General features: G+C 46.0%; 1 protein-coding gene across 3 annotated transcripts; it reads left to right on the top strand.

Annotated features, from left to right (window-relative positions):
- The first annotated feature begins 3,919 nt into the window (after nucleotides 1–3,919).
- On the top strand, nucleotides 3,920–24,652 carry col1a1a (collagen, type I, alpha 1a). 3 transcript variants are annotated; one of them, XM_070923291.1, is made up of 49 exons: nucleotides 3,920–4,131; nucleotides 6,362–6,553; nucleotides 6,946–6,968; nucleotides 7,364–7,399; nucleotides 8,661–8,753; nucleotides 10,365–10,433; nucleotides 10,536–10,580; nucleotides 11,417–11,470; nucleotides 11,557–11,610; nucleotides 11,712–11,765; nucleotides 11,869–11,922; nucleotides 12,020–12,073; nucleotides 12,402–12,446; nucleotides 12,534–12,587; nucleotides 12,696–12,740; nucleotides 12,926–12,979; nucleotides 13,747–13,845; nucleotides 13,941–13,985; nucleotides 14,179–14,277; nucleotides 14,641–14,694; nucleotides 14,810–14,917; nucleotides 15,918–15,971; nucleotides 16,091–16,189; nucleotides 16,284–16,337; nucleotides 16,441–16,539; nucleotides 16,679–16,732; nucleotides 16,838–16,891; nucleotides 17,061–17,168; nucleotides 17,266–17,310; nucleotides 17,669–17,767; nucleotides 17,884–17,991; nucleotides 18,386–18,547; nucleotides 18,672–18,725; nucleotides 18,845–18,952; nucleotides 19,084–19,137; nucleotides 19,331–19,384; nucleotides 19,479–19,640; nucleotides 19,920–20,027; nucleotides 20,535–20,642; nucleotides 20,770–20,823; nucleotides 21,330–21,437; nucleotides 21,615–21,668; nucleotides 21,770–21,877; nucleotides 21,974–22,027; nucleotides 22,140–22,247; nucleotides 22,414–22,693; nucleotides 22,857–23,047; nucleotides 23,386–23,628; nucleotides 23,943–24,652. In XM_070923291.1, the coding sequence occupies exons 1-49, from the start codon at nucleotides 4,050–4,052 to the stop codon at nucleotides 24,087–24,089; spliced, it is 4,344 nt and encodes a 1,447-aa protein (XP_070779392.1). In that variant the 5' UTR covers nucleotides 3,920–4,049; the 3' UTR covers nucleotides 24,090–24,652. The 3 variants fall into 3 exon arrangements, with proteins under 3 accessions (XP_070779392.1, XP_070779393.1, XP_070779394.1); XM_070923292.1 differs by lacking the exon at nucleotides 6,946–6,968 and adding an exon at nucleotides 7,170–7,185 and having other exon boundaries at nucleotides 6,362–6,563; XM_070923293.1 differs by lacking the exon at nucleotides 6,946–6,968 and having other exon boundaries at nucleotides 6,362–6,558.
- The last annotated feature ends 1,881 nt before the right edge of the window (nucleotides 24,653–26,533 follow it).

The raw sequence follows: 26,533 nt of genomic DNA, 5'->3' as shown, positions 1-26,533 counted from the left end.
AGTCTGATGTCATCGGCCTGTGTTCTCCTTATTGACTAGATTATTTGGATTTACTTTGATGGTGAATTTACCATGTTTGTTTCACGTTGGTGCACCACGCGTCACCGGCAGCTGGAAAAAAATGATGGACTTTGGCTGCATTCGTACTCCGAAACGACGCTGGTCAGGCTGCGCCTTAGCTAAGCGCGCGCGCCCCCTCGAGCACGTAACCGCACATCGATGCTGTGGCGGCCATCCATTGTCAACATAAAGAAATACTAATTTAGAGATATAAAGTTATACATCAGCGACATACATGACGATCTGCAATACTTTTTGTTTTACTGTGACGCATGACTCGAGAGAGTTTGGAGGCAGCTTGTCCATGAGAACCATTTTAAAAACAAATGCCTAACATGTACTGCAAGAATACACAGTATAAGATATAAATATATATATATTTAAGTGTTTCTGTTAAGGTCAAGACTTTGTATACGCCTAAACTCATTGACAGCACGTGCCTAAACTCGTCCCTACATCTTAACTGACGTCAATATAATGCACAAAGGGTATGGCTTGCTGACAGCTGACACACTGTAGATTGCACACAGTTTGTTGAATGGTTGACAGTCAACTGGAAATACCAGCGAGTGAAAGTGCTGTGAGTTAAGTCTCTGTGGTGTGCTGCTGAAATGAGAGAAGAGATAGATTGGAACAAAAGCTAAATGTGTGTGTGTGTGTGTGTATACGTGCGTTAGTGTGTGTTGGTTTGTGACGCTCCGAGGATCCGATCGGAGCTGGAGGTTGAAAATGATGAGGTGGCGCTTTTCCTCCCTTTCTTCTTCTTCTTCTTCTTCTTCTCTTTCTTCCTAAAAGACGGATTGCATTCCATCCTCTTCCCTGTAAAAAAAAAAAAAAAAGGAACAGGCAGACACATGGATAATGTGAAGGTATCTGCAGTGTGTGTGTGTGTGTGTGTGTGTGTGTTGTGAGAGAGAGAGAGAGAGAGAGAGAGAGGAGGAGTGAATTAGAGGCTTGCTTGGCCAGCTTCAGACTGTGCAACGTGTCTGCCGCTGGTGGATCAGATGGCAGAAAGCTGCTGCTCTGCGTCTCCCTGCAGTTCTTCTGCTCCATAATGTCTGCTTTCTGCTTAATTACAGCTCACCTGCAGCCCGGCTGGCGCTGCAAACAACCTTCTGTTGGCGGGGGGGGGCAAAAACCAGAGAATCGCACATATGAACCTGTGGGGGAAAATGCAGCCTCTAAAAAAAAGGGCTTTTATTATTTACAGCCAATAACAATCATAACGTCTGCAAAACCCACAATTTAGGCCACTTCAGCCGACTGCAGCCGCTCACTCACAAAAATGCGAACATCTGGTTCACTCATAAGACACGGTGAGGCTTTTTTTTTTTTACTATCAGCTGCTTCACTCAGCCAGGTATCTATCTATCTATCTATCTATCTATCCATCTATCTCGCCATGTGAGTACGTGGAGGCAAAGGACCTTATCACAGAGCACCTTCATATTTTTATACGTTTCAGTCAAATTTGTGTCAATAGGGGGATGATTCTGCTGGATTTCGGTGAACCTTTTCACACATCACTGCACCCACTGTACCATATACAGTACATTTGTTTTCTTTAGCCTAAGTTTGCAGGTAAACTAGTGGATGTACAAAGTGAACCTGCTCGATTCACAATGAGCGGCGCTTTGTTGACCTGCAAGGTATCTGTGTGACAGTAGTAACCGATTTAAACTATTTTTTAAATCAGTATTCTTATTATAAAGCAGCTGATGGTTTTACATCCTAGTCGCATCAAAGATTTAACCTCTTGAATCCTGGTATGTCTCTTGATTGTCTCCTAAAGTCGTGACAGAGGTTTTGGGATATCCGTCCGTGAATTTACCGTCATTCGCCGCCCTCACGATTAAACTCAGCACCATTTTTGGTCCCCACCTGATGCCACAAGACTTTATAAGAAAAAAGAAAAACGCGCTGGCTTGGATATTGGATATTGACGGTTCCCAGAGGATGAATCCGACTTTCTCTACTGCCACCATCAGGCCAAAATTTCTACTTGTACCCAGGAACTGTAGTAACTCCATTTTGGACATTTTCTCAAGCCAAAATGTCACTTTAGCACACAATTTATCTCGTAATCTATCAGGCAGATTTTGCATAATATGAGCTGTGTGAAGCCAAGTGGTGTCACTGGAGTCAGCGTCGGTCGGGGCTGGAGGATACAAAAGTCATTTCTGCTTGAGGCTAGCGTCTTGAGGCTACATTACACTACCAGCATGGCCACGCCAGAACCTCTGACCGAACGGTCACCGATCAAGTTACTTGGTCCCAGAGCCAGAACTGCAAGGGTCAGGTCACATGACCAGGTGGCGTAGCTCGCATGCTAACGTGTGACTGAGCGCTGAAGCAGGAGAGCTCAACAACACACCGAGGCATAACAGTGCCGCTCTCTTATAGACACTCGCTGTTGAGTCACTGATCAAGATCTGAGTCGTGTCTGAAGAACAATCCTATGACACTTAAAGGAAAAATCCCCTCACGCACTGATTTTCAACAAGTTCTGGGAGTCATTTAGTTTAAAGGCTTGTGGCAGATAGCCCAATGGACTGTCAGATAAAAATTAAAGGGATACTCCAGCTATTTAGTATTGCACTTCAATGAAGGTGGATGACTCTCAAAAGACATATTTTTAAAATAATGGTTTAAACGAAGGCTGCAGAGGCCGAGTAATCCTGACTTTCAGTCCCTAGTATGGACGAAGCTCCAAAAATGCCGGATCCTGCGATTCCCATCTTTCCATTAGATGTTAAATGCCTTCTTCTTTGTATAGCTAAAAAGTGAAGCTAATGTAAAGACGAACAGTATGACTTACAGTCGCCAGGTGGCCAGAAGCACGACCCCAGATGTATGCTGGGTGTGCAAATAAGCAACTGTCTGCTGACAAGTTTGCCATACAGCTTGTTTCTGCTGCCCCCAAATGGCCAAATAATCAGTTACTGCAGCTTTAAGTTTCTTTCACTGTGATATATGTAAAACACATGTGCATTGTTTTGAAGTCAACCCATCAATGGGCTGCGTCAAATATGGTTTTCCGTCCGCGGGAGATGAAATCTCACAGACTGAAACTGTGCAAACAAGTTCTCATTAAAGCCGTCTCTAGTTTTAGTTTAACATGACACGAATCCATGTGAAGTCATGTGAACAGTGCGAACAATGAGGTCAAACGTCCGCGCTGATCAGACCTGAGTTAGCGACAGAAACAAAAGAACAAGATAAGCTAAACCTGCAAACTGCAGCCATGTTCGAGCGTAAAAACACTTAGGAAAAGGAAGACAACTATGACTAAAACTCATTTTAAGACCCTAGATTGAACCAAAACTACAAAACACCAAAACTGGATGAGGGTGAACTGTAGTGTTCTGAGACATTAGAATGTGAACGAAACCCTCTGAGACCCTAAAAGTGAAGCTAGACTACCAGAAGCTGTCTAAAACTCAACTGGAATCAAAGTGACCAGAAATAAAGTCTGGATTAAACCCGTGGCTGCTGGAGGAGGAGATCCTCCTCCGACCCTCCGATGCTCTTCAGGATCAAGTTTCCTCCTGCTCAACCCCCCCCCCCCCCCCCCCCCTTCCTCCTCTGATCCAAACTCCAACCCTTCTGCTGTGGAATTATGGAAGGAGGGACCTGCTGATTTTTCTTCTTCTTTTCCTCTATTTTTTTTATTTTTTTTTCCTTTCTTTGAAGGAGGGGTCCATTCTTGTCTTCCCTAAACGTGAGCGGCTGGGTAATGAGGGTGCGTCCACAATCGGTCCAGTCCCCAGCACCTCCCAGTTCTTCAGGCTCCCATATAAAAGCCCTGGTGGAAAGTGAGTGTAGGCAGTAGGGAGTTTTCTGCTGGGGTCAGGAGGACTGTGAAGAGACGAGCGGACCCTGCCCCAAACACCCGTGTATGAGAGGAGTGTAGCAGAAAGAGAAAACATCCCCCCAACTTTTTTTCCTCTCTCGCCTCAAAGAGTCTACATGTCTGGTGGCATCTAGACATGTTCAGCTTTGTGGATTTGCGGCTGGCGCTGCTGCTCGGCGCAGCGGTGCTCCTGGTTAGAGCGCAGGGCGAGGACGACCGTAAGTTTCATCCCTGTTTACTGGAGCTTTCTTTTTTTTCTTTTTTTTTCTTTTTGTTTTTGTTTTTTTCCCCCCTCTGGTTTTTGAAAGCGGATTTTCTCTACGTGGGTGGACGGCTGCTGAGATCTTAGGCAGAGAAGAGAGGAGAGGAAAAAAAGTTTGAACTAGAAATAAGAAGTTTGATGCGTGCTGCTGTTTTGTCTCCACATAGACAGACAGACAGACAGATAGATAGACAGACAGATAGATAGATAGAGAGGCTTGTGCAGCTTGTGGTTTAAACAGTACAGGGTGTACGTAATGCATTGGGCATCTCAAAAAGGCCTCTCTCTCCCCCTCCCCTTGTGTTTGCCTATGTCTCTCTACCACCCCCCCCACCTCCCCCATGCATGCAGAGCGAGTTGCTGCAGGTCTTCCAGGCTTTCCTCCAGGCGAGGGGTTTCTAGCAGAGATTAGCAGAAACACTATGTTTTTAAAAAAAAAAAATCACATTTGGAACCCCCCTCCCCCACACCAAAAAAAACAAAAACAAAACAGCTGGAGTATATTCGGCTTTCTTTTCTTACTTGAAAAGCCCCGATCCTCCCATGGCATTTTCTCAGTTTGACACACGCTGACTACGCTGCCTGCACCCCCTGCCCTGAAAAGGTGGTGGACCCTACAGTTTTTGGATGTAAGACTGGGAGGAGGAGGAGGAGGAGGAGGAGGAGGAGGAGGAGGAGAAGAAAAAAGAGATGGCCTTTGCACGGCAGTGGCAAAGATTCTCGCGGCAGACACGAGGCAGATAGGGAAAGCTTCTTTCTCCACAGGCCTGATTGATGTGGCAGAGTAATTCACTGCCTGAGGCCAAGTGCTGAGTTGGCCAGGTGAGCGAGAGAGAGGGAGAGAGAGGGGGGGGGGGGGGGGGGGGAGAGAGAGAGAGAGAGAGAGAGAGAGCAGGCGTAGTCTTGTCTGCTGGAAAACGTTTGACCTCCAACAGCCCGAGCAAAAGCGTCCTCTCTGAGCTCTGTGGCGCGGGGTTGACAGCGGCTCAGAGGAAAGGCCTAGAGAAGCTCGCTAGTGCGCCCCCCCCCCCCCAGCAAGAAGACAAAGAGAACCTGGAAAAACCGAGAGGCAAGGAGCTGCTGGGATCAATTTTTCCAGATGTTCTCTCTCGTCTGGAAAGGACCCAGCTGTCTGCCTGCCCGTCTGCCTATCTGAAGCAGATGTGGTTTGACCCTCTGAACGGTCTCAGAGCGCCACCCAGAGGCTTCTCTCCGCACCTTCAGACACATCTGGCCGCCACGTCCCCCCCCCCTCCTTCCTCCTTTCTTTCCCCTCCTCCTCCTCCTCCTCTCCTTCTTCTTTCCACTCTTTTCTTTTTTTTTGGTTTCCTCTAATTGCAAACACATGCGGACGGTGTTTCCACCGGCTGCTGCCAAGCCGACAGTCTGCTGCTTCCCCCCTCTGAGCTCAGCGCTCTGGCACGCTGGCACACTTAGAAGCCCTAAAAGGAGGCCCCAGCCCGGGCTTAGCGTCGCCGAGACCTCCACGGCAGCAGCTCAGCTCGGAAAGTGTGACTTTGAGCTGGAGCAGAGGAGCGGTCAGACTTTTGTAGTGTTGTTGAAGGGAAATCGAGTCACCCGGAGACGCGTTTGCTCCGTGCGTGACGTGCGTCCGTGCGTCCGTCCGTCCGTCCGTGCGTAACGACGGCGTGACCTGCATCCAGACGCAGCGCGCCGGTGCCCTCCCTGTCACCCCTTCCCGGTCCGATCCTCAGGCCGCCAGTTCCTGTCCACAGCTTTCCCAACACTCCGGCTTGATGTTTTTAGGATGTTTGTTTTTCCTGTGCAGGCCTGTAGAGATCCCTACTGTTGTGAAAAATATAAAAACCCTACATTTTATTATTATTATTATTATTATTATTATTATTATTATTATTATATTCAAATTTTTAGTTAATACGGGTATTTTAGGAAATAATCAAATATGTTAAAACGCCACTAAAATGAAAGCTGAACATATATATTATTATTATACTTATAAATGCTGTTTACACACACACACACACACACACGCAGATACACATTAGTATATATTAGCCTATAATGTATTTTGTCAGCATTCCGATTGTACATTTCACACGTCTCATCCAGACCCCTGTATTTCTGTGCAAGTGTTCGTGTGTGGTCAGGTATCTCACCTGTAACCCCCCCCCCCCCCCCCCCCCCCCCCCTTTTTCCCTCTTCAGGCACGGGCGGAAGCTGTACCCTGGACGGCCAGGTGTTTGCGGACCGGGATGTGTGGAAGCCAGAGCCATGCCAGATCTGCGTGTGCGACAGCGGCACGGTGATGTGCGATGAGGTCATCTGCGAGGACACGACCGACTGCCCCAACCCCGTCATCCCCCACGACGAGTGCTGCCCCATCTGCCCCGACGACGGTAGGGCTCTGTCTTTGTCCCCTCACCCCTTCTTATACTTTCTCCAGTCTGTTATTGTTGTTGTTGTTGTTGTTTTTATTATCTCAAATGTCGCCCTGCATTTTTGTTTTGTTTTTTCATTTCATCTTTTTCTCATCATCCAATCACTTCCGGCCTTGCTCATCAGTCTCTCACACCTATATTATGAACCTATGAATAAACCTGCCACACACACACACACACACACACACACACACACACACACATTTCCCTCCTGCTGTAAGAGGGGCTGCTCTATATTTTGAGATTTTTGTAAGATCCTTATTTTTCCTTTTCCTTCTCTTTTGTGTGTGTGTGTGTGTGTGTGTGTTTCCTTTCATAATCGCTCTGTCCGTGTCTTCTCTCTCTTGCAGGCTTCCAGGAGCCTCAGGTTGAGGTAAATATTGATTATTCCCTTGATCGTCAATCGTTCAAATGGTTGTCATAGTCTGTTTGTATCAATGGGCCCTTCATGTGCAACGTATTTATCGCCATCACCTTCACACAAACAACATAAGTCAGTGAAACAAAGAGACTTAATCGGGCTGATGTAAGTGTTGATTGTAATGTTGATTATTGATCACTGACGGGTGATGAGGACATGTGATAGTCAGGTGTGAGATGGTCTTTAACTGAATCTATAGATGTTGCTCATTGGTCCACAAGATCAGACGCGTTCATTTATTCAAGTAATACATTTATCATGTGAATCATACTCTGATACATCAGTTACATCATTTCGTTTCATCACATACTGAGACAGCTTCTTTTTTTTTCTTTCTTTACTCACAGGGACCCAAAGGAGAGCGTGGACCCAAGGGAGACAGGGTAAGTTCCGATCCACTTGTCAGTCTTTTGATTTCTGGTCACCTGAGGGCAGCGTCAAAAAAAACAACAAACAAAAAACGTGATGTGTTTTAATTCAGGCACATGTGGAAACAGGACTCCAGGGGTCCTTTGGCCCAGTCCAGCATTCAGAATCTTACTTATATCAAGGTGAAGAAGTGTTACAAGTAAAACAGAGAGCACCATTTAATTACTGCTGGACTACAGTGTGTGAACAGCAGCTGGTCCAAAATGGCATTGGGTCTAACTACTTACATGTCATACATATTCAGTGATAATGAAATGTTGTTAATAAACAAACGTTCCTGCAAAGTAACTGCAGCCGTCAGACACACGTAATCGGGTCAAAATTCGATTTTAAATGCCGAAAACCGAAATACAAAAGTGAATTGTACACGCAGCTCTTTAAAACTGGACTGAAGGGCACCTAGAAATCCTTTACGAAGCCGACAAAAGTGAACGAAAGCTAGAAATGTGCTTTAACAGCCGTCCTCGCTGGCTGAGAGCGGTGATGTGATCGGTGACTGAAAGCACGCCGGGGTCAGGCTGGGACACGCAAGGCCGAGCGCTGAAGCTGTTCAGAGCAGGACAGGAAGTGGGAACCTGGAGGCTCGGTTAGAAGGAAAGATAGAAGCTGCGAGGGAGGGATTTTTTGTTTTTTATTTATTTGAGCAAATCAAATATTACAAGTAAGACAGAAAACTCCAACTATTATGTCAACAAAATGGTGGCTTTATGTTTTTTGAGGTCCATGTTTATTTGATTATTTCATTGAGTTTCTGTCATGATGGGATTCGATTCAGCCGGCCGCTGAGACATCTTTAATCAGCTGACAAGTTGGTCATTTTATTTTGGCGGGTCGGCTCACCCACAGCTGAGTTGAGGGTTCTTATAATCATTTCTGAGTTTTCAGTGGTGGATGTTATAATGTTTGTAGTGATGATGTAATTCACTACAGAGCGGGTAGTGTCCTACAAAAGGTTCAGCGAGTGCTCTTACCCAGTTCCTGTATCCTGTGATGTCACTTGTCACATGACCACTAGCAGGCCGTTCCCGGTTGGTCACATCACGGTCAGTAAGCGACGCCTCCTCCAGGTGTAATGCTGCTTTCATCTCTATAGGGACACACATAGGATATTACACACAAGGATCTGCTCTGATGATGTAACAACTCGGGTGACCCTCTTATTCTGACTCTTGAGTCTGACCCCTTCTTTCTCTCTTGCCCCCCCCCAATCTGCAGGGTCTTCCTGGCCCCCCTGGTAACGATGGTATCCCCGGCCAGCCTGGAGTGCCTGGACCTCCCGGCCCCCCTGGACCCCCCGGCCTCGGTGGAGTAAGTTGTGGATTTCTGATTTCTGTATTTGACTCGTTCGCGTCCAAATTGACCATATCTGAGCCGACCATGGCTGGAAACCGGCATGTAGCTCATTTGTTGGACAGATGTGTTGCATCATAACAGTCTGCTAATGTCAGTGACTACTTCTCCTTCTCCTGGGGTGGTCAGACAAACTAAGCATTAGACAAAGCATTAGTCCACTGCCCATAACTCCTTTTGTTTCCTGTAGTCGGTTGGATTGCATTCTCACACCTCAATGCTTCTGTTAGCAAAGCAAGAGATTTCCAGATGTCTTCGTGTTGTGTTCTTCTTTTTGGTGAATGGCATCGAAATGGACCAGTATGACCCAATATGACCCTGCTGGGTGCAAACGCAGCTTCGGAGAGGGCAAACTGAACTCTTTCGACTTGATGGTCTCTCACAGAACCCAGTTTTGGCTTAAAATGACAAATGACTCTGGCTTGGAGTTTGGCTTGCAGTCTGGGGTCAGAGGGTCAGAGATTAATTAGGGGTAATGCTCGGGGAGTGGAAGCAGAGATGTTGTGGACGCTTGCCTGATCCATTAGTTGATTGGGTTATTGTAGAATGGATAGATTTACTATGCACTCCCATGTCTCCACAGACTTATTTCATTGCGTTTAAACATGCTAAGCTAACATTCCCAAAGACTCATACTCTCATGACTCAGTTAACCATCGACCTCCATTTCAATTTAGTGTACTGAGCTAACATTCCCAATGACTAATTGTCAGAGTCAGTCACTGAGCTAACATTCCCAGGCAAATTTTGCATTCTTATGTAGAATTTATCATTGACTCACATGCTAATTCACTAGGCTAAGCTAACACGACATATCATCCTGGTCTAATTTACCATGCTTATGTAGAACCACTATCATTGACTAACATGCTACTTTACCTCACATAGCTGATAGTATCACAGTCTAATGTAGCATGCTATGATTCAGCTTACCATTGACTTCCATCCTAAATTAGCATACTAAGCAATATTCTATAGATTCTGACTGTAATTAAGCATGTGACAATGTAAAATTGACTTCAGTCCTAACTGACCACAACGCATCAGCAACCGACTTCCATTCTAATTGACCACGCTAAGCTAACAGAGACGCTAAAGCCAGCGTTAGCCCAGACTGACCTCACCTCAGATTGCACATTCTCCATCTACTACAGTGTAGCAGCCAAAGAGACTTCACTGAGCTAACCCTAAATCCAAATACATCACCAGCCATTGATTTGGCATGTTTTGCTTGAGGTTGCTTCTGCATCAATTTTCAGGATTTGAATGAGACATAATGGAGGATATTTTGGCTGTGGTGCCCCAAAATCTATTATCATATTTTGTTTTTTTTTTGTTTTTTTATATGTAAGCCCCTGAGTGCATAGGAGTCTTTGAAACGAATACACTAATAGAGGAAGAGAATGCGTTGTTTTACATGTAGCTGGCATATAATACTCAAAACAGCATAGAAAAGGCATTTTATTCATGTCATGGATATTTTACACTTAATTGAACCTAATTTGCCAATGCATGTCAAATGACAGATGGTTTTATAATATTTTTTTTATTTCTGTTTGCTTTTTCCAGAACTTCTCCCCTCAGATGTCTGGTGGCTATGATGATAAATCCCCTGCCATGCCTGTGCCTGGACCAATGGTAGGACACACACACACACACACACACACATATACACTCACTATCATTTCACCACCCTTCATGTTGATGCAGTATCTGACCTTGCCTCTGTTTGACTAACAGGGCCCAATGGGACCCCGTGGACCCCCTGGATCTCCTGGCTCTAGCGTAAGTACTCCACTTCCTCCTTCCTCCACTCAAAATATTTCAGAGCTCCCAGCTAGGAGGACAGTGGGCAGTGACAGCACGTGCACCTCATCATGACATCACTACCTTCTCCTCAGTGCCAAGTTGGTATGAAGCCAGTGCCAAACTCTATCGCACTCCTTCACTGCACTAGAGTCCATTTCCTGAAGAAAAATACACTAACACGATGGTGCTGTCTTTTCTAGTCTGATTATTATTGTAACAGAATCAGAAATGAAAAAAAAAATGAATTAAAAATACAGTATAGTGGTTGTTAGGGGGCGAAAATCCGTTCTGTCTGAACACCCTTGAGTCCCACCTGCAGAGGCTATATAGAAAAATCAGTGAGCCAACAATTTGACTGCACCTTGGTATTATCATCCAACATGCTTCTCCATAGACTATGAATTGTCAGCACCGGAAAAGGACCATTCAAACATTTAAGCTAGCGGGTTAGCTTTGAGATTCCTCAGTGAGCTGCAGCCAGCCAGGACTCACTCCGAATATATGCAAATGGTTTAAGTAACAAGTCACGGAAAAAGAGAGTCCTGCTGCATAAAGAGGGAGATAGTGTTTGGTTATTCTCGTCACGACTGCCTTTAAAATTCTGCAAGTGTTCCCGCCCGAGTGAGCTGAGAGCAGCCTTGAAACAAAGGTACCCCACTGGCTCACAGGCGGATAGCTGTGTGAAGGGGCTCATATATGCATATTATTACAATAACGTGACAACAGGGTCATTGTACATGTAATAGAGATGTACAGTATTGGTGGTGTAAGTGTAGTAGTGATGGTGTGTGTGTGTGTGTCACCCCCTACAGGGACCTCAGGGATTCACTGGGCCCCCTGGTGAGCCTGGAGAGGCTGGACCTTCTGTAAGTATTCGGAACACACAAACCTACCTACGTAGCACTGTGGTGGTCCGTCGCCATTCTTACCTTGTGCGCCCCTTTCCCCACAGGGTGCCATGGGTCCCCGTGGCCCCGCCGGCCCCCCTGGAAAGAACGGAGAGGATGTAAGTCGGCTGGATCTGCACGTATATACACCAGCTATATCTCATTTTAGATGAAAGAATGACTTCATCCATCCGTTCATCCCCTTCTCTCTGTCCCTCAGGGTGAGTCTGGCAAACCTGGTCGTGGTGGTGAGCGTGGACCTTCTGGCCCACAGGTAAGTAGCCATGGCAGTGTAATTCGTAATGACGTAATGTCAAAAACAAAAAAACAGAGCTGTGACAACAACTTGCTTCTCCCGTCTCTTATCTTTCTCTCAGGGAGCTCGCGGTTTCCCCGGAACCCCTGGTCTGCCCGGCATCAAGGGACACAGAGTGAGTCCGAGCTTACATCCCCCTTAACAAACAAATCAAATCAACAATATAAGCATCTCCTAGCTGAGGACTTGTGTGTGTGTCTCTTTCTCTATAGGGATTCAGTGGTCTGGATGGTGCTAAAGGAGACGGTGGCCCTGCTGGTCCCAAGGTGACTGTCAAAAAAAACCCCAAACAGGGGTACAGTAGTACCATAGAAGCAGCAGGAATAGCTATAAAAGTACTAATAGTGCAATTAGCAGCAGTAGTAATTTTGTCAATGTGTAGTCTTCAAGCCCAAGTCAAGGTGACTAGTGCTCCTTATGACTACTAAACTAATGTTTATGTGTAAGTCTTGGTGTTAGCTAGAGTAGCAGCCAAATTGGCTACTGACTGGCTAGTAGCAGCCATGTTGGCTAGTTAAATTAATATTGACAAATGATGCTATGGTTCCTATCATTCTCACCACCTCACCTGCTTGTGTGCTCATGTATGTTTAGGGAGAGAGCGGAGCCCCCGGTGAGAATGGAACCCCTGGTGCCATGGTGAGTAGTTGGGTAGTTGCCATCTTGGATTTTCCTTCCCTCCCTTCCGATTGACAAGCTGACAGGCTCCCTGTTTCTCTGTCTCAGGGACCTCGTGGTCTGCCTGGTGAGAGAGGCCGCGCTGGTGCTTCTGGAGCTGCTGTGAGTCCACACACACACACACACACACACACACACACAAGCACTGAAATCAATCAATCAGTCTTTTAATGAACAGATCAACCAATTGTCTTTGTCTATGTGCTGCAGGGTGCTCGTGGTAACGATGGTGCTGGTGGTGCTGCTGGACCTCCCGTAAGTCTTTCATTCTCTAAAGCTTAAAGGAGGTTAAAATTCATTGCCTCATTCTCATTTCTGTAAAGGTATGTTCTTGCAAGATACAGTGACTTAAGTTCGGATTTGTCTGCTATAAAATTGAATCAAAATCATTGGATCTGCCCCGTTTGTCTCAACCTCTTTGTCTTATTGTTTCCTCTCAGGGTCCCACTGGCCCCGCTGGACCTCCTGGATTCCCTGGTGGCCCTGGATCCAAGGTACAACCATTCCCAACATGATCCATGCCAACAACCTGCCCTTCATCTTCAACATCTTCCTTAATCTTCCACAGATTTTTACATTTTGCTACGTCCAATTTCCTCTTCTTTACTCTTCTCTTCCCAAGAGAGGTTGTAGCGGTCATCAGAAAGTTACTGACCTGACTTTGCAGTGCTTTGATGCATTTCTCTTAACATAGGTGTAGGCAGTTGACCTTTTAGTTGATCTTTGATCCAACAGGGGTCACATGGGGTGGGGGTCATAAGAGGTCATCCAAGTGTCCCAATTCCATACAACGTATTAAGTTGAAGCAAGTTTGGGCTATGTAGTAGTGTGTGAAAAGTGACAGAAATACCCACATTATGGATATTGAATTAGCTTACTTTTTGAGTGCGCTGTTGATGGACACTATTGGCCTATGGTAGCCCACAAAGCAGCAAAGGGAATGGAAGAGTTGCTCACGTCTGGAGAAATTGCAGCAAATGTTTTGTCAGTGGGGAGACAGCTCTCTGAAAACAAAAATGAAAAGAATCAACAAAAAAAATCAAACATTTACTTTGTGTTTGCTGCATTTAGTTTCTTGTATATCAACCACAAAATCAACCATTTTTTAAAACTTAAATACAAAATAAATTCAACTTTTTTTCTGTTGTATCAGTATTTTTCATGCCTCTCCAAGTATTCAGCCATGATGGACCGCGGCCTCGCTGTTGGTTTGGACAAGATTATCTGACTGAATTGCATTCTTTGCTTTCCCTCTACCCAGGGTGATGCCGGACCTCAGGGTGCTCGTGGATCCGAGGGCCCCTCTGGAGCCCGTGGTGAGCCTGGTAACCCCGGACCTGCTGGCCCCGCCGGACCTTCTGTAAGTACAAACAATCGTTCTGGATCTACATCATTCATAAGGACCTTCTTTCCTCCGGATTTGTTATTAAAAATCCCTTCCCTTTCTCCTCTCAGGGAAACCCCGGAACTGATGGAGCCGCTGGACCCAAGGGAACCCCTGTGAGTATCTCTCTCAACACATGTACTTTATAGACAAGTCCAGGTTGAGGGCTTGAATCCCTGAGTCCTGGGTCAAAAGGTTGAGCAAGGCACTAACAAAGCAAGTGCTTCATAGTTGCCATATCTGCAGAGACTCGTTGCTGGCAGTACAGCATGATGTGACTGTGTTGTTGCCGTGTGCTGCCCCCTGCAGGGTGCTGCTGGAGTTGCTGGAGCTCCCGGTTTCCCCGGACCCCGTGGACCCTCCGGACCTCAGGGTGCTGCTGGTGCCCCCGGACCCAAGGGTAACACTGTGAGTAAAGCTCTCTCAGAACTAACCGATATTTGCTGAAATCTGTCCCCCGTAATGGAAACATGAAAATAATGCTTCAATCCATACATACTGAAGTAAAAGTAAAACTACTGAATCAAAAGCATACATGATGTAATACTTCAGTCTCCTTCCGGTGTTTTGTTTGTTGTTGATAGCAATTTGTGTTGGGGAGTTTTTTGCTGTTTTTGTTTATGTTTTTTTATTTATTTGTTTTTGAGACATGTCCCAATTACTGTTTATTTCTCTGACATAAGCTGCTGTTGATTTTTTTTTTTTTTTTAATATTATTATTATTTTTGGTTTTGTTTGTTTATATTTGCTAACGTGCTTGTTTCTCCTCAGGGTGAGGTTGGTGCCCCAGGAGCCAAGGGAGAAGCCGGTGCCAAGGGAGAGGGTGTAAGTTAAAGTTCACACACAGCACAGCCAGCATGGAGCCTAGCTCTGCACACACACACACGTGTATGAATACACATTCGGCACCTTATGCCATTTTTGTGTGTGTGTTATACAGGGTGCTCCAGGAGTTCAAGGACCCCCAGGACCTTCTGGTGAGGAGGGCAAGAGAGGAGCCAGAGGAGAGCCTGGTGCTGCAGGAGGCCGTGGAGCTCCTGGAGAGCGAGTATGCCTCTCACCTAATTTTCACAATATTATACTGTACACTGTAATATTCTTTAAGATTAAGTGTAATGAGGAGGGAAAGTGATAGAGACAAAAATAGAATAGAATTCTCTATAGAATGGTATCTATTCATATTATTAATATATGCTTAAATTACCATTTAAGGTAGCTATGCCACCTTTAACTGAGTCAGTCTTAAATTCATCTTGCTTTTGTGCAGCTCCAGACTCCTCAGACATGCGCGGAAAGTATGTCCGAGGCTTGATATGGTTTTAAATTTGACTTTTTCCTGGTCAGTGCCGACATGATTCAATATTCGTCCCTGCCAGGAATCCAAACCCAAATGAGGGAAAAGGTCAAAATATTGCCTACCCACATAAAACAAGTGTACACAGCGTAGGCCACAAATGATGCAGACATTTATCTTGCTCATCAGGAGATTCTGATGTAAACAAACTCCCTAGTGCCCCCTGCAGGCCAGAAAATGTAGAACTCTAAATGCAGGAACAGAACACCATTTCCCAGTGTTTGGAAACGCTATTGATACAGTATCTGACATATTGTGCACGATGGACGGACAAAAAAGGGGTTGAAACAGTATAGAACAGGATATGAACAAACAGCAGCTCTACACTTGTAGAGTCTCATGCTGCCGGAGGGGGAGTTGTCATGTCACAGGTGACAACTGCTTCTTCCTGATCCGGCCCACAATGCATCATGCATCAAGTGTTTTTGGCAATCTTATGGCATTTTAATTATTTTGTAAGTAGTCTTTAAAAAAAAACCTGACAATACAGTAACATTTAATTCAGGTGGAGGGTAATTTGAATTTCTCTCCAGAATACACCTGAGCATGCATCACAGCGTTGGCATGGACTGACTTCATGGTAAAAGACAGGACATGTTAGGGTCATGGTAATAATAGGCAATCCCTGTCTGGATGCAACAGTGTTGGCTTTTGGTCATAAAACTAAGCAAGATGTGCTTGATTCTCTCTACAGGGTGCCCCCGGTGGTCGTGGTTTCCCTGGTTCTGACGGCAGTGCTGGTCCTAAAGTGAGTAAAATACACACACACTTAATTCATGTCCTTTCAGAGATACTTCTGATCATTTTTTTCAATTCACCTAATCTCTGCCTTTCTACCTTTTTTTTCCTCTTCCTCGCCCATCATAGGGTGCCACCGGTGAGCGTGGTGGTCCCGGTGTTGTTGGACCTAAAGGCTCAACTGGTGAGCCTGGCCGCACTGGTGAGCCCGGTTTGCCTGGAGCTAAGGTGAGATCCCTACTAACTGTCTATCACATATTTTTCAGCAACATCATTTATTTGTTGCACAGGCCCTCATCTGTCCTCTGATCTCTAATTGTAGGGTATGACTGGCAGCCCTGGCAGCCCTGGACCCGATGGCAAGACAGGACCTGCTGTACGTTCATGTTCACTATAATACATTTGATTTAGATCTCATCAAAACGCCTACATTTTGTGTTTATTCAAGTCAATCCTTATTTAATTCTCCTCTTTACCAGGGAGCCTCTGGACAAGATGGCCGCCCCGGACCCCCTGGCCCCGTTGGAGCTAGAGGCCAGCCTGGAGTCATGGGATTCCCTGGACCCAAGGGAGCTGCTGTAAGTAATGTGTCTCAACTGCTACACAGTATCTTTGTTCATATGTTTATGAATATTTTAGTCAGTGGGTTACTGAGAAGTAGGCTACTATAAATGGTCTCCACATCTATAGTAATAGTGCTTTTCTACCCGTCTGTAGGGTGAGGCTGGAAAATCCGGTGAGAGAGGAGTAATGGGACCCACTGGCCCTGCTGTAAGTTGTCTACACTATGCTATTCTTTGAATCTCCTACACTCTACTGTTTTCTTGTAATGCTTAAAAGCTAGTACCTGTGTCTAAAAGCCTGCCATCTACCTAGGGTGCCCCTGGAAAGGACGGTGATGTTGGTGCTCAGGGTCCCTCTGGACCTGCTGTAAGTAAAACGCACACAACCACAAACACACTCATGCCCACCTTAACTCAGCTCATAAACCTGATGGCCTCTCACTACACACTACACTTAAAACAAGTCATACCCACACAATGCCTTACTTCTGGTCACTTCTGTTAGCTCCAACAGTACTTCTCTTTCTCATCCTCAGGGTCCTGCTGGTGAGAGAGGAGAGCAGGGAGCTGCCGGAGGTCCTGGATTCCAGGGTCTTCCAGGACCCCAGGGTGCCATTGGTGAGACTGGAAAGCCTGGAGAGCAGGTACTGATTGGGATAGGACTGACTTAGATACCTGATTGATACTAAACTGATACTTTTTCATAAATGAATGCATTAATTTGCCTCTCTGTCTATCTAGGGTCTGCCCGGTGAGGCTGGAGCCGTAGGACCTGCTGGAGCTAGAGTAAGACACTCATCATCACCATCATATTCACAATTACTTAGCAGTCTGCTTCCAGCAGCATCCATTGATGAATGATCATTGTCTATTAGTTTACAATATGTAAATCTTTACTAACCAGGCTACATGCAGTTAAGTGTTGTTGCTAGAAATTGATTCAGTAAGGTTTGCTGTTAAAACAAAGTGTCCGAATAGCTATTATTACCTACCAAATGTAGGTTACTGTGAACTGGCTTGACTTTTGCCCTTGTTTTTGAACAAGCTATTATTGATCCACAGTCCGATAGATCCCTGTGATTTCTTTACCACTCTTCCACTTCCACTTCAACTTACCTAACTCTCTGCCACCCCTTCCCATCAGGGTGACAGAGGATTCCCTGGTGAGCGTGGTGCACCTGGCCCTGTTGGACCCGCTGGTGCCCGTGGATCCCCCGGATCTGGTGGAAACGATGGTGCTAAGGTAAAGCCTGGGAGACATGAAAGAAATAACTTGGTGGCCTGAGAATTTATTCGTGAAAACTTTGAAAACTGAAAATTTCTTCTTTCTCCTAATCCTTTTTTCTCCCTCTTCCTCAGGGAGATGCTGGAGCCCCCGGTGCTCCCGGAGCCCAGGGTGCTCCCGGCCTGCAGGGAATGCCTGGTGAGCGTGGTGCCGCTGGTCTTCCAGGACTGAGGGGAGACAGAGTGAGTCACCACATCAGTATTCCTAGAACTCCCAATATTTCCAGTGTAAAGGACTAGTTACTACTGATGTACACCAGTAAGTGGCATGACTCACAGAACACCTCCAGGATTGTCAGACATCTAATGCGCTATTGCAACAAAAACATTGATCAGGCCTTCTACTATGATGAGTCTGACCAGTTTAAAGCCATCACCACCATCCACAGTAGTTTCCCAGTATTTCCAGCATGAAGAATATCATCACCATCACAACGCTGGCCTACTCTACATCATTTTATTAACAGTAATTACTAACCAGCTGTGGCGCCACCAACAGAATGTTCCCAGTATTACAAGATCTGATGTATGATCACCCCTCATTTTCCTCACTCTCCATCTCCATCCAATAACCCAGGGTGACCAAGGAGCCAAGGGTGCTGATGGAGCTTCTGGTAAGGATGGTCCCCGTGGTTTGACTGGACCAATTGGACTTCCCGGACCTGCTGGAGCCACCGGAGATAAGGGAGAGCCTGGTGCCGCTGGACCTGTTGGACCTGCTGGAGCCCGTGGAGGCCCTGTAAGTACCTGTCTGTTGGTCTGTCTGTTCTGAGGAGCAGAAGATGAAGCTTCAGATCAAAGTTCCCTAGCTGATTGACCCTTGAATCTTGAAATCCTTGGCTGACTCTCCTCCTCTTTCTCAGGGTGAGCGTGGAGAGGCCGGACCACCTGGACCTGCTGGATTCGCTGGACCTCCTGTAAGTTACTTCTTCATTAATGTCCTGGCTTCTCTCACCCATTTTTTAGCTTGAAGCTCCAACACAGAAGTTACTGGAAAATAATTTATCTCTCTCCATTCCCCACCATTCCAACACAGGGTGCTGATGGACAGCCTGGTGCTAAGGGAGAGTCTGGAGATAATGGTGCTAAGGGAGATGCTGGTGTCCCCGGCCCTGCTGGACCCACTGGTGCCCCTGGACCTCAGGTTTGTAAACTTATACATTCACACCTCATTATAGTACAGACAAGCCCATAATTTAGAGTGAACATCATTAGTCTCTATGGCTACATTGCCTGCTACTGATTCTCCCATGTCGACATGTTGTGTACTTTCAGGGTCCCGTTGGAAACACTGGCGCTAAGGGAGCCCGTGGACCCGCTGGACCTCCTGTAAGTTACCACTTTTCTTCTGTACCACTCTGTACTTCTCTTCCTCTATTATATTTACTTAAATGCCAACCTGCCTGACTTCATCCTCACCTATCCACTATAAAGCATGTTTACAATCAGATGTTTTACTTGTATTGCAAAAATCCCACTGTTTTTTTATTGTTTGCACTGACTGCTTTGTCTATCTCCCTAGGGTGCTACTGGCTTCCCTGGTGCTGCTGGCAGAGTTGGACCTCCTGGCCCCTCTGTAAGTCTGTCTTTAATGTTATTAGCACTTAATGTTCCAGTGGCAGGGCTCAACTTCCAGGATGGTTTTCAGTAGTGTTGTATTCCCCCCATAGGGCAACCCTGGACCTCCCGGACCCGCTGGACCAGCTGGCAAGGAGGGAATCAAAGGAAACCGTGGTGAGACTGGACCTGCTGGTCGCCCTGGTGAGATAGGTGCCTCTGGACCCCCAGGAGTTACTGGAGAGAAGGGTAGCCCTGGTGCCGATGGTGTTACCGTAAGTTATCTTTAACGCGAAACCCTCAGAATAAACTAGAATATTCCCTTCTATCTCAGTCTATCACAGAACCAAATATTTGGTTGCCAATAAATAACAATCTGATTTGATACCAACTAAATTATCCTCTTTAAGTAGTAGCAGTGAATTAAGTAAGTCTCTACAATTTCACTGACAACATGCAGACCTTGTTCAGGTGTTGGTTGCTGTCAGTTTCTGCTACCCTAAACCTTGATGTCTAACCATGTTCTCTTTGTCTCTCTCTGTTGCCCCCTGCAGGGTAGTTCTGGTCTGCCTGGACCTCAGGGTATTGCTGGACAGCGTGGTATTGTTGGTCTGCCTGGACAGAGAGGAGAGAGAGGATTCCCTGGCATGCCCGGACCTTCTGTAAGTTCCTATTATTACTCTACAAACTCTACTCTACAAAACTACAAACTGCACAGGTGATCTAATGGATCCAGAATACGCAAATGTCTTATTCAAATAGGATGTTTAGAACCAAACATGACTTCCAAATTCAGAAATATTAAGAGTAATCAAAAACCACTTCTAGACGATGTAACGATGAAAACAAAACCACTGAGGATGATTGGGAAATACCATTAAACTCTGGCCCAGTGAAAACTCTCAAGTCACCTGTCTGCAATGCTGTGTGGCCTCCAGAAAGCAGGAAGCAAAGTTTCATAAGTTTATCCTCAAATAACACATTATTCAGTATTCAGTAATAGAAGTGATTTTAAAGTAGTATAAAATAAATCTAACTAGTAAGTTCTGTCCTTCCTGTCTTACTGCCTTAACACCTTCAACTCTGAGCAAGCCCAGATAAGCTCCAATCAATTAGAAAAGTAATTGAGGTTATCACGACTGGACTGACTGTGGCTGTGTCACCCACAGGGAGAGGTCGGAAAGCAGGGACCTGGTGGTCCCAGTGGTGAGCGTGGACCTCCCGGACCCATGGGACCCCCTGGACTGGCTGGAGCCCCTGGCGAGCCTGGACGTGAGGTATGAAGAAAGAGTCGTACCTGTACACTCAGGCTATCTGTCTGCTTTTTGTATACTGGTATGTGTGTGTAAGTCAACCCTGTAGGTGTTTCCTAATCAGTTAATCTGCTTTGTGTTTTTGTTTTAGGGAACCCCTGGTAATGAGGGAGCAGCTGGTCGGGATGGAGCTGCTGGACCCAAGGTGAATCCAAATGAAAAGAAAGACGCAATAGCTAAAGCAGCCTGCAAAAAATCATTTAGCAAACAACATGCTAACTACAGTGGCTTCTGCTAGATACAGTGATGCTTAAATCTACTGTTGTAAGATAGCTGAAAAGCTGCCATTATCACACAAAATCAGAACCATGTCTTGACATGGATAGAAACACCGCCATCAGCTGTTGTCAGAGCTAATGACATCCAATATGGCCACCAGAGGGTAGAGTTATACCACCTGCAACTATTGTTACTTTTTTATAGCCTCTAGACAAAGGCCAGTTTCACCAAATCTTGTATGTCTGAAGTTTCTTTGGACAAAAATCAATGGCCAAAGATCTATGAGATGTGTAGGACAGGTTTGGTGTTATGTTTACCCTTTTTGCCACAGCAGCCCTTTGAATTCCTTGAACATAGGACTGTACAGTCCATGGTAATAAAATGCAGAGATTAAAGCTGGTGAAACAAAATTATTTTGCGTTTGCATTTTAGGGAGACCGTGGAGAGAGCGGCCCTGCTGGAGCCTCTGGTGCCCCTGGACCCTCTGGTGCACCTGGACCCGTCGGACCAGCTGGAAAGAGCGGTGACCGTGGAGAGACTGTGAGTGACAAACCCTTTTTTCAGTTTGGGCTTTGTCTTTTTATGAAAATATCTAACTTCAGAACATGTTAATGAAAATTAGGCACTGACACTAGATCTACCGAAGGTGACAGCAAAGATTGTGTTTCACTGCAACCTGCCTCTACATCAAACTGATTTTTGTGTTTTATGTTTCAGGGAGCTGCTGGCCCCGCTGGCCCTGCTGGCCCCTCTGGACCTCGTGGCCCTTCTGTAAGTAAACCTCAACACCATTAATAGACCACTACAATAGATGGAACAGCGTGCAGAAGAAGGCATGACAACAATCTTCATACCCTTCTTCCTCCTAACAGGGAGCTCCTGGACTTCGTGGAGACAAGGGAGAGACTGGAGAGGCTGGAGAGAGAGGCATGAAGGGACACAGAGGATTCACTGGCATGCAGGGACCTCCTGGACCTTCTGTATGTCACTTTACACTTACACCTACACATATACAAACAACACATACAATATCTACACTTTATTTCTAACTCCTGTTTTTGTTTGTGAACCCATAGGGATCTTCTGGAGAGCAGGGACCCGCTGGTGCTTCTGGACCCGCTGGACCTAGAGTGAGTTAACACACCACACAATCTTTAAGTGCTTGGAGCAGTTTTACGTATTTTGCATTTTAACATTTGCTGTTTGGAGGGACTTTAAGGTTTCCCTTTATGCTGTTTGCAGGGCCCCTCTGGATCTGCTGGATCTGCTGGTAAGGACGGTATGAGTGGCTTGCCTGGACCCACTGGACCTCCTGGACCTCGTGGACGTTCTGGAGAGATGGGACCTGCTGTAAGTTTAACTAACTGTCTAACTAGTCATCCATTCATCTCTCTATTTACTTTGTGTCTCCTAAGGTTGGTAGAGGTTGTGATTTTCTGGGAACACCACAAAGCCTCTACCAGCAATGAAATAACCAACTTCTTCTCTTCCTCCTCTTCCCCTTCTTGTCTCTCAGGGTCCTCCTGGACCTCCTGGACCCCCCGGAGCTCCTGGTGCCCCTGGCGGCGGATTCGACCTTGGCTTCATCGCCCAGCCTCAGGAGAAGGCCCCCGATCCCTTCCGCATGTTCCGCGCTGATGACGCTAACGTTCTCCGTGACCGCGACCTGGAGGTGGACGGCACCCTGAAGAGCCTGAGCCAGCAGATTGAGCAGATCCGCAGCCCCGATGGAACACGCAAGAACCCCGCCAGAACCTGCCGTGACCTCAAGATGTGCCACCCTGACTGGAAGAGCGGTGAGTAAAGGCCTTTTGAGGAAGTGGAATGAATGGATAATGGTAGATGGTAGCATTTAGGACAGCATTAAGGCACTTGCTGGATTTAGGATTGGAGGATCTGCCTGCTAGACAAATATCTGACTTTTCTGACCTATTTCTCTCTGAACCCCTTGTTCTCCAGGCGAGTACTGGATTGACCCTGACCAGGGCTGCACTCAGGATGCCATCAAGGTCTACTGCAACATGGAGACCGGAGAGACCTGCGTAGCCCCAACTCAGCGTGAGGTCGCCAAGAAGAACTGGTACATCAGCAAGAACATCAAGGAGAAGAAGCACATCTGGTTCGGCGAGGCTATGAGCGACGGCTTCCAGGTAAACATGGAACCACCAAAAAGGAGCACTTCCTCACTTCCTCCTCGGTTTCTTCAGTTTTTCTTTAACCTCCTCCTGTCCTTCTCCTCTTTACAGTTCCATTCACTAACTTCTCCTTCAGTATTAGCATACAACATCCCTACTTGCCTGCTCGTAGGTCAACTTTCATCTCACTTGCTCCTTCCTTTACCCCTCCTCTCCTCTCAATTCCACTTCTTCTCACTCCTCTCTTGTTTTCTCAACTATCCCTGAACTCCATCTTACCTCTCCATTTCTTATCCTTCCTCTCCCCTCACAGTTCAGTCAGTAACTTCTCCCCCCTCATCTTTCCTACACAGTTCGAGTACGGCAGTGAGGGCTCTCTGCCAGAGGATGTCAACATCCAGCTGACCTTCCTGCGTCTCATGTCCACTGAGGCATCCCAGAACATCACCTACCACTGCAAGAACAGCGTCGCCTACATGGACGCCACCGTTGGCAACCTCAAGAAGGCCCTGCTCCTCCAGGGCTCCAACGAGATCGAGATCAGAGCCGAGGGCAACAGCCGCTTCACCTACAGCGTCCTGGAGGATGGATGCACGGTGAGGAAACTACTCTCATCCCAATCTCACTGACAGCTGAAAGTTAGGAATAACCGGTAGCGAGGAGGTCACAATTCAGCTGGCATACGCACTCCTTAATGGTGATTTTGAGTCAGATAGCAAAGACATGAAGGAGCATGTCAGACATCAAACATACACGCTATCAACTGTAGCTAGTCTTGTGGTTCTTTGTGGTGCTTTGAACAAAAGTTTCGGCAAAATTGGAGAAATTTTGAAAACTTTTGAAAAGTTAACTATGCAGCAGCCATTTTGCATGTAGGCCCTAACTCTCCTTTCTTCTTCTCTGCCTCCAGTCACACACCGGTACTTGGGGCAAGACAGTCATCGACTACAAGACATCGAAAACATCTCGCCTGCCCATCATTGATATCGCTCCTATGGACGTTGGTGCTCCAGACCAAGAGTTCGGCCTTGAAGTTGGACCTGTCTGTTTCTTGTAAAAAGAGAAATCTGGACTTGAAATTGTTGTGCGTGTGTGTGTGTTGTATTTTTTCTAGCAGTCATCTCTCTCTAAAAAAAACCCCACCAAAACATTTCTCTAATGCCATTTTTCTGAAAAATCCGACCCCTCGCTCGTGATTCTACGAGTTTCCATTCGGCTGTTGTTCCGATGGTCCACTTTGCCTAAAACCTGCACTTCAACAAGATGGCGGCGATCTGCATCGTCGTGTTTGGGACCACTACTTTTTTTGCTTCTGACTCTCATTTTTTTTTTTGTTTTTTTTACCATCACCAACACCAAGGATCCTGTAGAGAAGACATTTTGTTTCACTGGCAACAAGAAAATAATATATGCTTCTGTAAAGTGTAAAAATTTACTTCCCCTCTTCAACCAGCCAAACCAGGCCTCTCTGGAGTTTACAGAAACCAACAGAAACACACAGGTGACTTTTGTATTTTTTTACACCACTGCGGTGAGAGGAATGAAAGGACAGTCCCAACAGACAGAACCCAATTGCTTTGTACCACGTTTCAGGTGTTGATGAATAAACGGTGAAACTGACAGCTATGTTTGTCTCTGTTGTTCTGCCCCCCACCTCCACCAGCCCCAGACAACACTGACAACTCCCTCCTCATCCGCTGATGTTGTAGCTGTTGTGATTTGTTTGTTGTTGTGGTTGCTTTCTTGTTTGTTTCTTTCAATTTTACCCTTTTTTAAAAAAAAAAGAAAAGTCACATTAAAACCACCAGCAGAGAAACATGGGTTTAAACCTCTTTTTTGAAAGAAAAAGATCCTATGGCTACCTCAGAAAAGCAAGGAATACCAGCTGTTAAAAAAAAAAGAAAAAAAAAAGGGCCCAGTGTTTTTGAAGTGAAGCCTGCAGTAGTTGTGGCAGTCAGTGGGGTAGTCGAGGTTTACTGACGCTTTAGCAGAAGCAGAAACAGCGAAAAACTTAAGGTGCTATTCTTTCTTTGAGGTCTCCTGGCCGTGCAGTATGGCTATACTGTTGTGTAGTGTTAAGGTCACTCTGGCGTGGCAGGGCCTTCTTGGTGCTAAAAATGAAACCACAGCTCTTATTCTTGGTGTCCAGAAAGAGACAGACTTCTTCTATTTCCAGCCTTGGTAGTGCTGGCAGTCAAACTCTAGCTCTGTATCTGAGCTCAAGTGAAAAGTGGATCCGCATCTCTTCTCTTCGTCACACTTTTGTTTTTTTTTTTTTTTTCCGTTTTGTTTTGTTTTGTTTTGAACCTCCCCTCCACCTTTCTGTCATCCAAATTCTTCTCAGCCCCCTTCATCCACACATCTGTTGTAGTTTGTTTCTTGTTTTCTTGTGCAAAGGGTTTCTCAAAAAAAATTGCAATCAGACAGAGATTTTTTTTTAAATGGACAGAACAGGAGCCATCAGCAGAGAGTTTGTGAGAGAAGGCAGACAGACACACCCATGGGGGAAAAACACCACAAGGATCTGTACCTATTTTGTATATGTATAATAAATTGAGATGTTTTTAATTATTTTGAATGCTGAAATAAAGCATGTTAAGTGGTCTAACATTGAATCCTGCCTAATTCCCTGACTGACTCACTAACTGCCCCCCAGGACTTGAATTAAAGCAGCTTTTTTTTAACCTATTCACCAGTTGTACAGTGACTGATTGAGGAAACAAGATAAATCTGTTTTTTTTTCTCTCCCTTGTTCAATCTATACCTTTTGGACTGGCCGATCCCAACAGAGACAGAGCGTGTGGGGGAAGACAAAAAGATGCAACCGAGCATGCCAGACAAAACAGGAGTGTCTGTTGGACAGTAGCAGATTCTTAACTTTGGTTTACAAGCTAAATCAGGACTTTGTGCTGGCTTTGGGGGTCCTTGTTTGCTTGAAAGCTCAGGATGGATTGGGAAACACTTTGAAGCAGCACTGTGACATTTCTATAATATAAAACCCCATCCTTGTGATCAGTCAGAAAAAGTCAGCCTCCTCTCATGCTGCCTACAATCTTGCTCCAAGCTGTGGTCTGAAAATGTAGCCCACGTAATCGGCTCAATAAACGTGGCTCTGAACTGGGCAGCATGTACTATATCTGTGTCAGAAAAACTGTGGCCTACCTCTTCAGTTGGTGGATATTCCTTGTTGTTGTTGTCAGGCAGTCCCAAGGACCTGGTGATGTGTTATCCGGGGCCATTGAAACCAATTTGAAGGTGAAGATCTTGAGCGTCTATAATCCACCAAGAAAGCACAGGTGTAGCTCTGATAATCCAGCACGGATGGCGACAATATTTGTCTGCAATAATCCTGTGTTCCCACGGCGAGGCAGACCATCTGCACAGCTCAGGCAGCAGGACTGAGGGCTGCCGGGTGGACCTGCTCCGGGCTCAGCCTGTTGGCATCAGCTTGGCTTCACAAAGACACTGATTGTCCACCTTGAGGGAGGCAGCTACCCAGGA

This window comes from Enoplosus armatus, chromosome 17 (genome assembly GCF_043641665.1).
Source record: "Enoplosus armatus isolate fEnoArm2 chromosome 17, fEnoArm2.hap1, whole genome shotgun sequence".
NCBI lineage: Eukaryota > Metazoa > Chordata > Actinopteri > Centrarchiformes > Enoplosidae > Enoplosus > Enoplosus armatus.
The sequence above is the reverse complement of the archived record's forward strand: the minus strand, read 5'-3'. Positions and strand labels throughout refer to the sequence as shown.